Source organism: Anomaloglossus baeobatrachus, chromosome 6 (genome assembly GCF_048569485.1).
Source record: "Anomaloglossus baeobatrachus isolate aAnoBae1 chromosome 6, aAnoBae1.hap1, whole genome shotgun sequence".
In the NCBI taxonomy this organism is placed as follows: Eukaryota; Metazoa; Chordata; class Amphibia; order Anura; family Aromobatidae; genus Anomaloglossus; species Anomaloglossus baeobatrachus.
Window position 1 is genome coordinate 550,078,337 of NC_134358.1, and position 14,890 is coordinate 550,093,226.

General features: G+C 51.1%; 1 protein-coding gene across 1 annotated transcript in view; it reads left to right on the forward strand.

Moving 5' to 3' along the window:
• Nucleotides 1–14,890, forward strand: part of LOC142244599 (putative acyl-CoA dehydrogenase 6) — a 147,925-nt gene that overhangs the window by 88,996 nt on the left and 44,039 nt on the right. The window contains exon 4 of the mRNA XM_075316855.1: nucleotides 1,936–2,065. Coding sequence (XP_075172970.1) covers nucleotides 1,936–2,065 — 130 coding nt within the window. The remainder of the gene's footprint in view (nucleotides 1–1,935; nucleotides 2,066–14,890) is intronic.

Sequence of the window (14,890 nt, forward strand, 5' to 3'; positions counted from 1 at the left end):
GGGGTTATATTTTCCCCTCAAAACATAGTCTATGATCTATCCTGTCTATAGTCTATGACTTTTTTCTATTGTGTATGATGATGGTTAATGTTGATGCCAGAGGTAAGGAACAGATTTTACTACTCCATTTATTGTCCGACAACCAACAATTAAAGGTGGTTATACACATCAGATGGCTTTTGGCTTTCGATGCTTCCCCCAATCGTTCAGCCACGAGACATCTCAGCCACTCTCCCATACACAGGAGCACTCATTCAGCTGATGGCTTCAGCGTTCTTTATGTCAGTCAGTGACATATCTGAGGAAGAACTGTGACGCCCTGGCGCCGCCAGGTGGTCACAGAAGTGTACTACACCCTACATAACACCTTCCCACACAAGGTTCCATCAGCCACAAAACCCTAGCTACCCCCCCAGGGTAAGAAGGACACACCAGTGGGCAGGACCAGGCGGATTGGGAGCACCCACCTAGGGGTCTTGAGGATCTGGGGGCGGGAACAAGTCAGATCAGTTTTGAGTTTGAAGTTGGAGGTCAGGTGGAGAGGCGTGACAGTGACAGACTGTCAGAGGAAAGCTGAACCTAGTGGAGAGTAGACAGGGTAGTGGCCCTGGTCTGCTGGCTAGGTGGCAAGCAGTGGACCGTGTCCAAAGGCGACGGGAATACGGTCGCGGGAGATCCAGAGTGGACCGGGACAGGGTTGGAGCCCGCCGGTACCGACAGCGGAGATCCGATCTGGAAACCGTGCACAGGCGGGGTACCTGGACCCTAGTTAGAAGACAGTTGCAAGCCCCTTCTCTAATTCACAAGGCCGGGAGCAGGTTTCAGGCCTAGCTTCAGAAGTGTTAGCCCAGATAGAGCGAAACGGCAGCCCACCGCGGGGGATAGGGTATCCGCATACACCCACTGAAATCCCAAGCGTCAGTTTCGTGGGCACGTCTCCCAACCAAAATACACCGGGAGTGGACTTCCCGTTCCAGATGGAGTCGTCCAAAAGTGAGGAAAATTACAGAGTGCCGGAGGAAGGGACCTCGGTACACCAGCAGGGTGTGGGACCCGAGTACACCCGGACGTGGCAGCCGGCCACTGACATCTTGGTTTACCAACGGACTTGTGTGTAATTCTTCCACATTGAGTACACCAATATTCCCCGGACCGGACCGGCGCGCCACTTCCGGCCTACATCACTCCCCGTGTTGTTAACACTGAGCCCCGGGGAATCCATCCCTACCCACGGAGGGGTTAACATCCAGCTGCTATCCCATCTCCCCCCGGGTGCTCCCCAACAGCAGCGGTGGTGCCATATCTTACCACACACCGTGGGTGACATCACGAAGTATCTACAGCAATCTCCGTACAAATACGTCCCCTTTTTAATTGAGTGTCCACGCGACCCCTGGGTCCAGAAATCCATCGAGCCACTGCGAATCCAGATCCGAGCAGCCCGGCTGCTACTGACGTGGGGGCGGCAGGGAACAATGTGATTGGCAGACATTAATGATCAACATCTCTCCCAACCATCATTCAATCGGAGCTCCCAAACACTAGACCATTGTCCGAACCCGTCAATAACAGCAGGTTTGGTCAACATTATTGAAATGTGTATATCGGCCTTAACTCATACAAACCAGAAGATTGACTCTCCTCACCCCTCCGTGCCAACATGTCTGCAGTCCTCAAACTTCCTTCAAGCAAACCTATCAAACAACCAAATTCAAAACAGATGAAAGTATTAAATATTTATACTACACCAGGTCTTTATAAAGCCTATAAGGTAGACTCAAGATCCCTAGTATTGCTGTGGATAGGACATAGGATAGGCTGTGGATAGGCTACAAATGTTTGTCATGGATAGAACTTTTTAACGTGGATGCTCTTTTTTATTACTTTTCTTCTACAGACTTTTTAACTCAGTTGTTCTGTTTTTCCATTTTTTAGAATATGGTGGAATGGGATTGGACTTCTCCTATAGCATTGCCATTGCTGAAGAACTTGGCAATATTCATTGTGGCGGCATACCCATGGCCATAGGAGTTCAGTCTGATATGGCCACTCCAGCTCTCACCAGGTAAAGTTACTATCCCGCATTAAAAGGAGGCCAAAATCTCATCTAGTACAACAAATATTGTCTTGGCAGTAGACGATTGTGATTCCAACAATTTCCAATTAAAATTTTCAGCCTTAAGTTTATCCACTATTCTGATGAAACCGAGGTCAAGGAAGCAAAAATGTAGATCTGTGTTGGTGGTTTGAAGGCAATACCCCTATACAATAGGTTATAGTCTAGAAACTAAAGTCCATAAGGAGGTCCTACCTGCCCATAAGGTCCATGATACTTCTTTCACTGTAACTACAACGTGACTGATGTAATGGGTCACTTACCGACTCTACAGCTGGTAATTACTATCTTTAGCATGTTACCAGTTGTACTTGTAGAAATTTATATGATGTACGGGGATCACAGAGGAAAAAGCAGGCGTTAGGTTGTGATGTGGATCCATTGGACCTCCATCGATGATCACCTCCTGGATTACAAAAGATTATATGCTATGATGACAACGCGTCAAGGATTACATTGTATGGGAAACAGATCCTAAATGTACCACTAACCAATAGGTACCCAAGAAAATATTGGATTCACATTCGGCCTAATCGTAGCAGTGCACTGAAAATCGATTTTTGGTTGTTGGTGCAGCTCTTGTGAATTTTCTGTATACCAGCACCTATTCTGTAAAGAAAATTATATGTTCTAATGGGACAAAATGTATGATCATATCCCGAAACCATGAAGAAAAGAGTGTCCATCGAAAATATGACGTTTGTTAGGTTACAGATCCTTACTCTACCTCTGGCCTTCAAGCAGCTCTGGCTACCACCAACAACAATTATATCACTGACTACCAAAAACACTGATCCCCAGGTATTGGCAACCACCTAGACAACTTACATCATTGAAGATCATGTGCCTCAACTACTGTCACACGGGGTTTAGCTCAAAACTCACTGAATGTCATGGCGACATCTGGCCCTATTCACACATCAGAGTCTGAAACTACACACTAGGTTTCTTGTTAGGCTTCTGAGTTTCTCCGACAGGCTCGGGTGTCGACCAAGCTGTGTTCTCCTTGGTTCAGGCTTGTAGAGGTTAGGTTCTGCTAGCCTTATGATTGCCTCTGGAGTCACATGTTGCTAGAGACCTATCACAGCTCCTCCCTGCCCTTTTTAAGATGGTGGATTTGGTCCTCCCACGTCAATGTTAGCTTTATTGCAATACCAGTCCTTGTGCTGTGGTGATCCAGTTTCTGGAGATCTTCTGTGCGTTATTTTGTGCGTTGTAGAAATATTCTCATTATCTATTAATTTCCTCCAAGTTCTTTATTTCACCGTCAGCACATATTGTCTGTATATGTGTGTGTGCTTGCAGTGAGTTTGAGTTTAGGTTTTTCCTATCTGTCTATTTATGGGGTTTAATTACTTCTGTACCGGCCCTCCCCTGGAATGGGGGAAAGAAGGTATTAGAGGAGGCTGGCCAGGAGCAGGGCTAGGTTGGCAGCCCAGACCTCCTCACCATCAGAAGTACCTCAGAGATAAGAGACAGATAAGGCCCCCTAGCCTGAGAGTCAGTCTAGGAGTCCCGGTCCCCAGTTATCTCCTTATAGCGCATGACAGCTACCAGTAGCACTGATTACGGTATATCATCGACCACCAGGTTCTGCAGGCAACCAAGAACATTGATTTGATAATTATTGACCAGATATTTGTGCCCACCATGAGCACTGATTATATCATTGACCACCGGCTGGTACCCATGACCACCGAGAACACTGAATATATCATTGACTACCAGATAACTTGGGTGTTACGGGGGGACCGGCAGATTAGGACCAGGGGGTATATATCCTAATCGCCAGTCGGGGCCCACCGTGCTCCAGATGACAAAGGAGCTGCTGGCACCTGAGGGTTAGGCGGAGACTATAGAGCTGGATGGCTCTGAGATAACCCAGGAACTCTGGGAACCGGTCACGTGTGTTGGGACACGTCAGACCGGACGACAACCCGATTAGCGTTTTGGTGCACCTAGCGCTACACCAACCACGTGTGCAGGAAACACGTCAGGCCGGGTGGTAACCAGGTAGCGTTGACCGGAAGAACGCCACGAAAGCGCCCTGTCGGCCACGTGTGTAGGACACGTCAGGCCGAGCGGTCCTCTGATTAGCGTTTCTGGCCACCTCTCGACTGGCCACGTGTGTGTAGGACACATCAGGCCAGATGGGTACACCAGTAGCGTTGACCGGGAAGCCGAGGAGGATAAGGAACACCCTGTTAAGTCCACAGGGGTCCTGGGGTACGCTGTCCGTGCGCGTAGGGGGCACAACCGGACAGGTGGCGCAGCAGGTGCGTTGTCCGTGTGCGTAGGGGGCACAATCGGACAGGTGGCGCAGCAGGTGCGTTGTCCGTGTGCGTAGGACACACAATCGGACAGGTGGCGCAGCAGGTGCGTTGTCCGTGTGCGTAGGGGGCACAACCGGACAGGAAGCACAGCAGCCGCAACCCAGTTAATGCCACTGGGCTGCTATAGCAAGACTGGAACGGCAGGAGGGAAGCATGGCGCCTGACCCTGATGTGCCGAGCCACGAATCTTGGCGTGACAGGCACCGTTCGCCTAACCCTACCTACCGCTTCCCAACATAGGCTTATGCCGCAATGAGGCTCTAACATGGAGGTGTGCTCTGACTGAGCAAAAGTGAAGACTGTGCACCTCCATGTTGTCTCCAGCCCCTTTTATAACATGGGTCCGCCCCAAACCCAGGGTGGAACCACCAAGGTCCAATAGCAGAGTGCCATGTCATCAGTGACGTCACATGCGACCTATCCGGAACTGCCACGTCATTGATGACCTCATGGCAGCCACGCCCCAAACACTTCACCAGTCATCGTCTGACGACCAATACTGAGGTGCCAGATCGTAGGGGCGGGCCTCTGCGAGCCAGTCCGGAGTTGCCACGTCATCAGGACACCTGACACCCTCTGCCCTATCAGGGCCTGCCACCTCACGGACATGCTCAGTGAGGTCCTTACCGGACCTAGCCTCTGGTGCACTAAGTATAAATAAATAAATTGCAAGTGCTTAATAACAGGGTACTTAGTGTATACATTTTTGCAAAAAGGTAAAAAGCTGTCTCACCTCGTCACGGTGTACCCATCTGAGACAGTCCCTAACCTACTGAAGTTAAAAACATTATCAATACCTGACTTGTGTCATGTCAAACTCCAATATGAATGGTGGCAAGTGGTCAGCTGTGTCCCAGATTAAATACACAGTGAAGTGAGACGCAATTAGTTGTTCAGTCTCAGTATTAGGAGGGCTGCGCCCCCAACTTGCAAAAAAGCAAGATAACATAAAAAACACAAAAAACCTGAGCTGAAACAATGTTCAGTAAACATGCAACATTAAGCATGTGAATTGCAGCTGCAATTCACATGCTTAATGTTGCATGTTTACTGAACATTGTTTCAGCTCAGGTTTTTTGTGTTTTTTATGTTATCTTGCTTTTTTGCAAGTTGGGGGCGCAGCCCTCCTAATACTGAGACTGAACAACTAATTGCGTCTCACTTCACTGTGTATTTAATCTGGGACACAGGTGACCACTTGCCACCATTCATATTGGAGTTTGACATGACACAAGTCAGGTATGGATAATGTTTTTAACTTCAGTAGGTTAGGGACTGTCTCAGATGGGAACACCGTGACGAGGTGAGACAGCTTTTTACCTTTTTGCAAAAATGTATACACTAAGTACCCTGTTATTAAGCACTTGCAATTTATTTATTTATAGTCAGGGTATTTTTCATGCAATTTTTCTCTTTGTTTTTTTTCTAGTCTTGAGGCTGCAATTCACATGCTTAATGTTGCATGTTTACTGAACATTGTTTCAGCTCAGGTTTTTTGTGTTCTGGTGCACTAAGTGCCTGAGCATGCCCAGTAGCCTGAGCAACAGGCTCAGAAAGCAGACTATCAGTTTGAGCATGCTCAGTAGGCACATCCCAGCACTTAGACACAGCACGAAGTCCAAGTACCTGTGCAAAGAGGCTGTTAGGGTTAATTGTGGGAGCATGCTCAGTAGCCTGAACTGAGGACTTAGTCTCAGACATAACACAATCAGGCTGAGCATGCTCACTAGGCAAAACACCGGGCTTAAACTCTGACTGGGGTAAATCGGCGCACGCATGCGCACTAGCCGCCTCTCCACACTTAGACGTGGTGGAAGGAACAGCCAACTGGACGACCCGAGGCACGGCCATGAACAGCAGCCGGCGCCTGGGCGCAACAGGAACCGCAGCAGGCTGCTTGCGGCTATGGCGGCGCCGGTTCGTAACAGTACCCCCCCCTCTAGCGGCCCTCCCACTCGAATGATCTATAGTCGCCACAGATACCACTGAGCGACGGGCGGAAGATGGAGACATGCAGTGGGAGCTACAAGACTCGCTCCACCGCGTAATCACCCCAGATGACCAGTCGATATGTGGGGAATGTTGCTTTAACCAAGGAATACCCAGCAGAATATCATCTGCACCCTTAGGGAGAACCAGAAATGAAATGGTCTCCCTATGCCCAGATGACATGGCAAGGGTAATGGGCACTGTCCGCTGGTGAATTACCTTGGGCAACAAGGACCCATCCAATACACGGACTCTCACTGGCCTTGGCATTTGCACCAGTGGGATGGCATGCCGCCGGGCAAAAGAGGAGGAGATGAAACTATCCCCAGCACCTGTGTCTACACTTGCCCTTGTGGACCATGTTGACCCCTTAAAGGAAATGGACGCGGGAAACGTCACCCTAATGGATGACGCAGAGTCCAGTCTACCTTCAGCTATGGTCACCAATCGCGGTCGCTTACCCTGACGCTTTGGGCAACGGTTGGCATAATGACCATACTGCGCACAAGCGAAACAGGAAATGCCCTTGCGACTCGAAGACCTAGCAACACCAACCCTAGCGATGTCCATAGGGACAGAGATGTCCTCTAAGGGAGGTGCAGTAGGAGAGACCACTACAGTGGCTGAACGACCCTCTGACCTGCGCTCCAGCTGACGTTCGGAGGTCCGCAGGTCAATGTGGGTAGCCAGAGTCATGAGGCCCTCAAGGGTAGTTGGTACCTAACGCGACGCTAATACGTCCTTCACTTGCGAGGCTAATCCCCTCCAGAACAGTGGAATGAGAGTCCTCTCTGACCACCCCAGTTCTGCAGTAAGTGTCCTGAAACTCACAGCATATTGACTTGAGGAGGTACGCCCCTGCTCCAAAGTCAGTAGCTGTAGGGCCGAGTCGTGAGTGACCTGAGGCTCCAGGAACACTTGTCGCAAGGAGTCCAAAAACTCCTTAGAGTCCTGTACTATGGGGTCATTCCTCTCCCACAATGGTGTAGCCCACTCCAGTGCTCTATCAGAGAGCAAGGAGATGATAAACCCCACCTTCGACCTCTCTGTAGGAAACCGTGCAGCCAACAGCCCTAGATGGACTGAGCACTGGTTCACGAATCCCCTACATGCCTTGCTGTTCCCCGTAAACTTGTTGGGCAGCGAAAGGTGAGGGAGGGTTGGAGTAGGCTTGGTGACTGACACCATTGCAGCCGCTTGAGCCACCACATCATCCATATCAGCAGCAAGAGCAGACTTCTCCAGAGACCTCACTCTGGCATCAAGCTGCAGCATGAACTGACACAGCTGCTCCATCTCCGCCATGCCAGCCAGACCCTGGCGCAGTCTTACTGTTACGGGGGGACCGGCAGATTAGGACCAGGGGGTATATATCCTAATCGCCAGTCGGGGCCCACCGTGCTCCAGATGACAAAGGAGCTGCTGGCACCTGAGGGTTAGGCGGAGACTATAGAGCTGGATGGCTCTGAGATAACCCAGGAACTCTGGGAACCGGTCACGTGTGTTGGGACACGTCAGACCGGACGACAACCCGATTAGCGTTTTGGTGCACCTAGCGCTACACCAACCACGTGTGCAGGAAACACGTCAGGCCGGGTGGTAACCAGGTAGCGTTGACCAGAAGACCGCCACGAAAGCGCCCTGTCGGCCACGTGTGTAGGACACGTCAGGCCGAGCGGTCCTCTGATTAGCGTTTCTGGCCACCTCTCGACTGGCCACGTGTGTGTAGGACACGTCAGGCCAGATGGGTACACCAGTAGCGTTGACCGGGAAGCCGAGGAGGATAAGGAACACCCTGTTAAGTCCACAGGGGTCCTGGGGTACGCTGTCCGTGCGCGTAGGGGGCACAACCGGACAGGTGGCGCAGCAGGTGCGTTGTCCGTGTGCGTAGGGGGCACAATTGGACAGGTGGCGCAGCAGGTGCATTGTCCGTGTGCGTAGGAGACACAATCGGACAGGTGGCGCAGCAGGTGCGTTGTCCGTGTGCGTAGGGGGCACAACCGGACAGGAAGCACAGCAGCCGCAACCCAGTTAATGCCACTGGGCTGCTATAGCAAGACTGGAACGGCAGGAGGGAAGCATGGCGCCTGACCCTGATGTGCCGAGCCACGAATCTTGGCGTGACAGGCACCGTTCGCCTAACCCTACCTACCGCTTCCCAACATAGGCTTATGCCGCAATGAGGCTCTAACATGGAGGTGTGCTCTAACTGAGCAAAAGTGAAGACTGCGCACCTCCATGTTGTCTCCAGCCCCTTTTATAACCTGGGTCCGCCCCAAACCCAGGGTGGAACCACCAAGGTCCAATAGCAGAGTGCCATGTCATCAGTGACGTCACATGCGACCTATCCGGAACCGCCACGTCATTGATGACCTCATGGCAGCCACGCCCCAAACACTTCACCAGTCATCGTCTGACGACCAATACTGAGGTGCCAGATCATAGGGGCGGGTCTCTGCGAGCCAGTCCGGAGTTGCCACGTCATCAGGACACCTGACACCCTCTGCCCTATCAGGGCCTGCCACCTCACGGACATGCTCAGTGAGGTCCTTACCGGACCTAGCCTCTGGTGCACTAAGTGCCTGAGCATGCCCAGTAGCCTGAGCAACAGGCTCAGAAAGCAGACTATCAGTTTGAGCATGCTCAGTAGGCACATCCCAGCACTTAGACACCGCACGAAGTCCAAGTACCTGTGCAAAGAGGCTGTTAGGGTTAATTGTGGGAGCATGCTCAGTAGCCTGAACTGAGGACTTAGTCTCAGACATAACACAATCAGGCTGAGCATGCTCACTAGGCAAAACACCGGGCTTAAACTCTGGCTGGGGTAAATTAGCGCACGCATGCGCACTAGCCGCCTCTCCACACTTAGACGTGGTGGAAGGAACAGCCAACTGGACGACCCGAGGCACGGCCAAGAACGGCAGCCGGCGCCTGGGCGCAACAGGAACCGCAGCAGGCTGCTTGCGGCTATGGCGGCGCCGGTTCGTAACAGTGGGGTACAAAAACATCAAATTTATCATTGAACACCAGGCACATCTGGCTACATGGGGCACACATTATATCATCGACTACCAGGTACTTCCAACTACCAGGAGCAATTATTATATAATTGACCACCATGTTCTTCTGGCCACCAAGAACATTGATTAGATATTTGACGACCTGTTGACTGTGCCCACCATCAGTTTTCATTATATTGTTGACAACAGATTTGTACCCATGACCACCGAGACACTGATTATATCATCGAACACTAGGTGCCTCAGACTTCAAGGAGCGCTGACTATATAATTGAGCATCATATACTTCTGGCCGCCAAGAACATTAATTGGATAATTGCTGACAAGGTATCTGTGTCCACCATGAACATTGAACATATTACTGACCACTAGCTGGAACCGAATGATCTCCGAAACCAAGGATTATATCACTAGCCACAAGGAGACTCTCACTGCCATGTAGGCAATTATATTTAAGACCATGAGGTACCTTGGTCTACCAAGAACAGTGATTAAATCATTGACTTCCCTTTAGCCATGGCCACAACAAAAACTTAGTATAGCATTGACCACTTCTGGCCATGAAGAAGACTGATCACATCATTGACCACCATGTACCTATGGCCACTGTGATCTCTGATTACATTGCTGACTACCAGAGAGCAGAAGAACCATTCGAGAAACTGTAAATCGTATTCCCCACCCCGCGTTATTAGAGAACTGGTGCTGTCCTTAAAGACCTAAGGACTGGACTTGTATTTGGATCATTTATTGAATTATTGAAGCCATTGCAGTGGCTGCTCATATATCAGCCCCGGCTTTCGGATTCCAAAAGAAATTAATCAAGTCTATGGTTTAGGAATTATGCCAGGCCGATAGTCTCTGAAAATGGCCATCGTACCAGTAATGATATTCTATGAAGTCAGACGCCTAAAGAGTCGATTGACTAATGATGTAAGTGAAGAGATTGTTTGGCTTCATTAAAGAGATTGCTCCATTCCTCAAAATCCTGTGCACATGGTTCATCATTTCTAAAACGTTTCTAAAAATATCCTATTACAGAAGATAGTAGTTTGAATGTGTAGTCTGGAGCCCCCCTATAACAGCAATCTGGAGGCCATATAACAGCAGTCTGGATGTATAGTCTGGAGCCCCCTATAACAGCAGTCTGGATGTGTAGTCTGGAGCCCCCCTATAACAGCAGTCTGGATGTGTAGTCTGGAGCTCCCCTATAACAGCAGTCTGGATATGTAGTCTGGGGCCCCCTATAACAGCAGTCTGGATGTGTAGTCTGGAGCCCCCCTATAACAGCAGTCTGGATGTGTAGTCTGGAGCCCCCCTATAACAGCAGTCTGGATGTGTAGTCTGGAGCCCCCTATAACAGCAGTCTGGATGTGTAGTCTGGAGCCCCCCTATAACAGCAGTCTGGATGTGTAGTCTGGAGCCCCCCTATAACAGCAGTCTGGATGTGTAGTCTGGAGCCCCCCTATAACAGCAGTCTGGAGGTGTAGTCTGGAGCCCCCTATAACAGCAGTCTGGATGTGTAGTCTGGAGCCCCCTATAACAGCAGTCTGGAGGTGTAGTCTGGAGCCCCCTATAACAGCAGTCTGGATGTGTAGTCTGGAGCCCCCCTATAACAGCAGTCTGGAGGTGTAGTCTGAAGCCCCCTATAACAGCAGTCTGGATGTGTAGTCTGGAGCCCCCTATAACAGCAGTCTGGATGTGTAGTCTGGAGCCCCCTATAACAGCAGTCTGGATGTGTGGTCTGGAGCCCCCTATAACAGCAGTCTGGATATGTAGTCTGGAGCCCCCTATAACAGCAGTCTGGATGTGTATTCTGGAGCCTCCTATAACAGCAGTCTGGAGGTGTAGTCTGGAGCCCCTTATAACAGCAGTCTGGAGGTGTAGACTGGAGCCCCCTATAACAGCAGTCTGGAGGTGTAGTCTGGAGCCCCCTATAACAGCAGTCTGAAGGTGTAGTCTGGAGCCCCCTATAACAGCAGTCTGGATGTGTGGTCTGGAGCCCCCTATAACAGCTGTCTGGATGTGTAGTCTGGAGCCCCCTATAACAGCAGTCTGGATGTGTGGTCTGGAGCCCGCTATAACAGCAGTCTGGAGGTGTAGTCTGGAGCCCCCTATAACAGCAGTCTGGATGTGTAGTCTGGAGCCCCCTATAACAGCAGTCTGGAGGTGTAGTCTGGAGCCCCCTATAACAGCAGTCTGGAGGTGTAGTCTGGAGCCCCCTATAACAGCAGTCTGGATGTGTGGTCTGGAGCCCGCTATAACAGCAGTCTGGATGTGTGGTCTGGAGCCTAATATAACAGCAGTCTGGATATGTAGTCTGGAGCCCCCTATAACAGCAGTCTGGATGTGTAGTCTGGAGCCCCCTATAACAGCAGTCTGGATGTGTATTCTGGAGCCCCCTATAACAGCAGTCTGGATATGTAGTCTGGAGCCCCCTATAACAGCAGTCTGGATGTGTAGTCTGGAACCCCCTATAACAGCGGTCTGGATGTGTATTCTGGAGCTTCCTATAACAGCAGTCTGGATGTGTAGTCTGGAGCACCCTATAACAGCAGTCTGGAGGTGTAGTCTGGAGCCCCCTATAACAGCAGTCTGGAGGTGTAGTCTGGAGCCCCCTATAACAGCAGTCTGGATGTGTGGTCTGGAGCCCCCTATAACAGCTGTCTGGATGTGTAGTCTGGAGCCCCCTATAACAGCAGTCTGGATGTGTGGTCTGGAGCCCGCTATAACAGCAGTCTGGATGTGTAGTCTGGAGCCCCCTATAACAGCAGTCTGGATGTGTAGTCTGGAGTCCCCCTATAACAGCAGTCCGGATGTGTGGTCTGGAGCCCGCTATAACAGCAGTCTGGATGTGTGGTCTGGAGCCCCCTATAACAGCAGTCTGGATGTGTGGTCTGGAGCCCCCTATAACAGCAGTCTGGAGGTGTAGTCTGGAGCCCCCTATAACAGCAGTCTGGAGGTGTAGTCTGGAGCCCCCTCTAACAGCAGTCTGGATGTGTGGTCTGGAGCCCCCTATAACAGCTGTCTGGATGTGTAGTCTGGAGCCCCCTATAACAGCAGTCTGGATGTGTGGTCTGGAGCCCGCTATAACAGCAGTCTGGATATGTAGTCTGGAGCCCCCTATAACAGCAGTCTGGATGTGTAGTCTGGAGCCCCCTATAACAGCAGTCTGGATGTGTGGTCTGGAGCCCGCTATAACAGCAGTCTGGAGGTGTAGTCTGGAGCCCCCTATAACAGCAGTCTGGATGTGTAGTCTGGAGCCCCCTATAACAGCAGTCTGGAGGTGTAGTCTGGAGCCCCCTATAACAGCAGTCTGGAGGTGTAGTCTGGAGCCCCCTATAACAGCAGTCTGGATGTGTGGTCTGGAGCCCGCTATAACAGCAGTCTGGATGTGTGGTCTGGAGCCTCCTATAACAGCAGTCTGGATATGTAGTCTGGAGCCCCCTATAACAGCAGTCTGGATATGTAGTCTGGAGCCCCCTATAACAGCAGTCTGGATGTGTAGTCTGGAACCCCCTATAACAGCGGTCTGGATGTGTATTCTGGAGCTTCCTATAACAGCAGTCTGGATGTGTAGTCTGGAGCCCCCTATAACAGCAGTCTGGAGGTGTAGTCTGGAGCCCCCTATAACAGCAGTCTGGAGGTGTAGTCTGGAGCCCCCTATAACAGCAGTCTGGATGTGTGGTCTGGAGCCCCCTATAACAGCTGTCTGGATGTGTAGTCTGGAGCCCCCTATAACAGCAGTCTGGATGTGTGGTCTGGAGCCCGCTATAACAGCAGTCTGGATGTGTAGTCTGGAGCCCCCTATAACAGCAGTCTGGATGTGTAGTCTGGAGTCCCCCTATAACAGCAGTCCGGATGTGTGGTCTGGAGCCCGCTATAACAGCAGTCTGGATGTGTGGTCTGGAGCCCCCTATAACAGCAGTCTGGATGTGTGGTCTGGAGCCCCCTATAACAGCAGTCTGGAGGTGTAGTCTGGAGCCCCCTATAACAGCAGTCTGGAGGTGTAGTCTGGAGCCCCCTCTAACAGCAGTCTGGATGTGTGGTCTGGAGCCCCCTATAACAGCTGTCTGGATGTGTAGTCTGGAGCCCCCTATAACAGCAGTCTGGATGTGTGGTCTGGAGCCCGCTATAACAGCAGTCTGGATATGTAGTCTGGAGCCCCCTATAACAGCAGTCTGGATGTGTAGTCTGGAGCCCCCTATAACAGCAGTCTGGATGTGTATTCTGGAGCCCCCTATAACAGCAGTCTGGATATGTAGTCTGGAGCCCCCTATAACAGCAGTCTGGATGTGTAGTCTGGAACCCCCTATAACAGCGGTCTGGATGTGTATTCTGGAGCCTCCTATAACAGCGGTCTGGATGTGTAGTCTGGAGCTCCCTATAACAGCAGTCTGGAGGTGTAGTCTGGAGCCCCCTATAACAGCAGTCTGGAGGTGTAGTCTGGAGCCCCCTATAACAGCAGTCTGGATGTGTGGTCTGGAGCCCCCTATAACAGCTGTCTGGATGTGTAGTCTGGAGCCCCCTATAACAGCAGTCTGGATGTGTGGTCTGGAGCCCGCTATAACAGCAGTCTGGATGTGTAGTCTGGAGCCCCCTATAACAGCAGTCTGGATGTGTAGTCTGGAGTCCACCTATAACAGCAGTCTGGATGTGTAGTCTGGAGCCCCCTATAACAGCAGTCTGGAGGTGTAATCTGGAGCCCCCTATAACAGCAGTCTGGAGGTGTAGTCTGGAGCCCCCTATAACAGCAGTCTGGATGTGTAGTCTGGAGCCCCCTATAACAGCAGTCTGGATGTGTAGTCTGGAGCCCCCTATAACAGCAGTCTGGATGTGTGGTCTGGAGCCCCAGTATAACAGCAGTCTGGATGTGTAGTCTGGAGCCCCCTATAACAGCAGTCTGGATGTGTAGTCTGGAGCTCCCTATAACAGCAGTCTGGATGTGTAGTCTGGAGCCCCCTATAACAGCAGTCTGGAGGTGTAGTCTGGAGCCCCCTATAACAGCAGTCTGGAGGTGTAGTCTGGAGCCCCCTATAACAGCAGTCTGGAGGTGTAGTCTGGAGCCCCCTATAACAGCAGTCTGGATGTGTAGTCTGGAGCCCCCCTATAACAGCAGTTTGGATGTGTGGTCTGGAGCCCCCTATAACAGCAGTCTGGATGTGTAGTCTGGAGCCCCCCTATAACAGCAGTCTGGATGTGCAGTCTGGAGCCCCCTATAACAGCAGTCTGGATGTGTAGTCTGGAGCCCCCTATAACAGCAGTCTGGATGTGTGGTCTGGAGCCCCCTATAACAGCAGTCTGGATGTGTAGTCTGGAGCCCCCTATAACAACAGTCTGGATGTGTAGTCTGGAGCCCCCCTATAACAGCAGTCTGGATGTGCAGTCTGGAGCCCCCTATAACAGCAGTCTGGATGTGTAGTCTGGAGCCC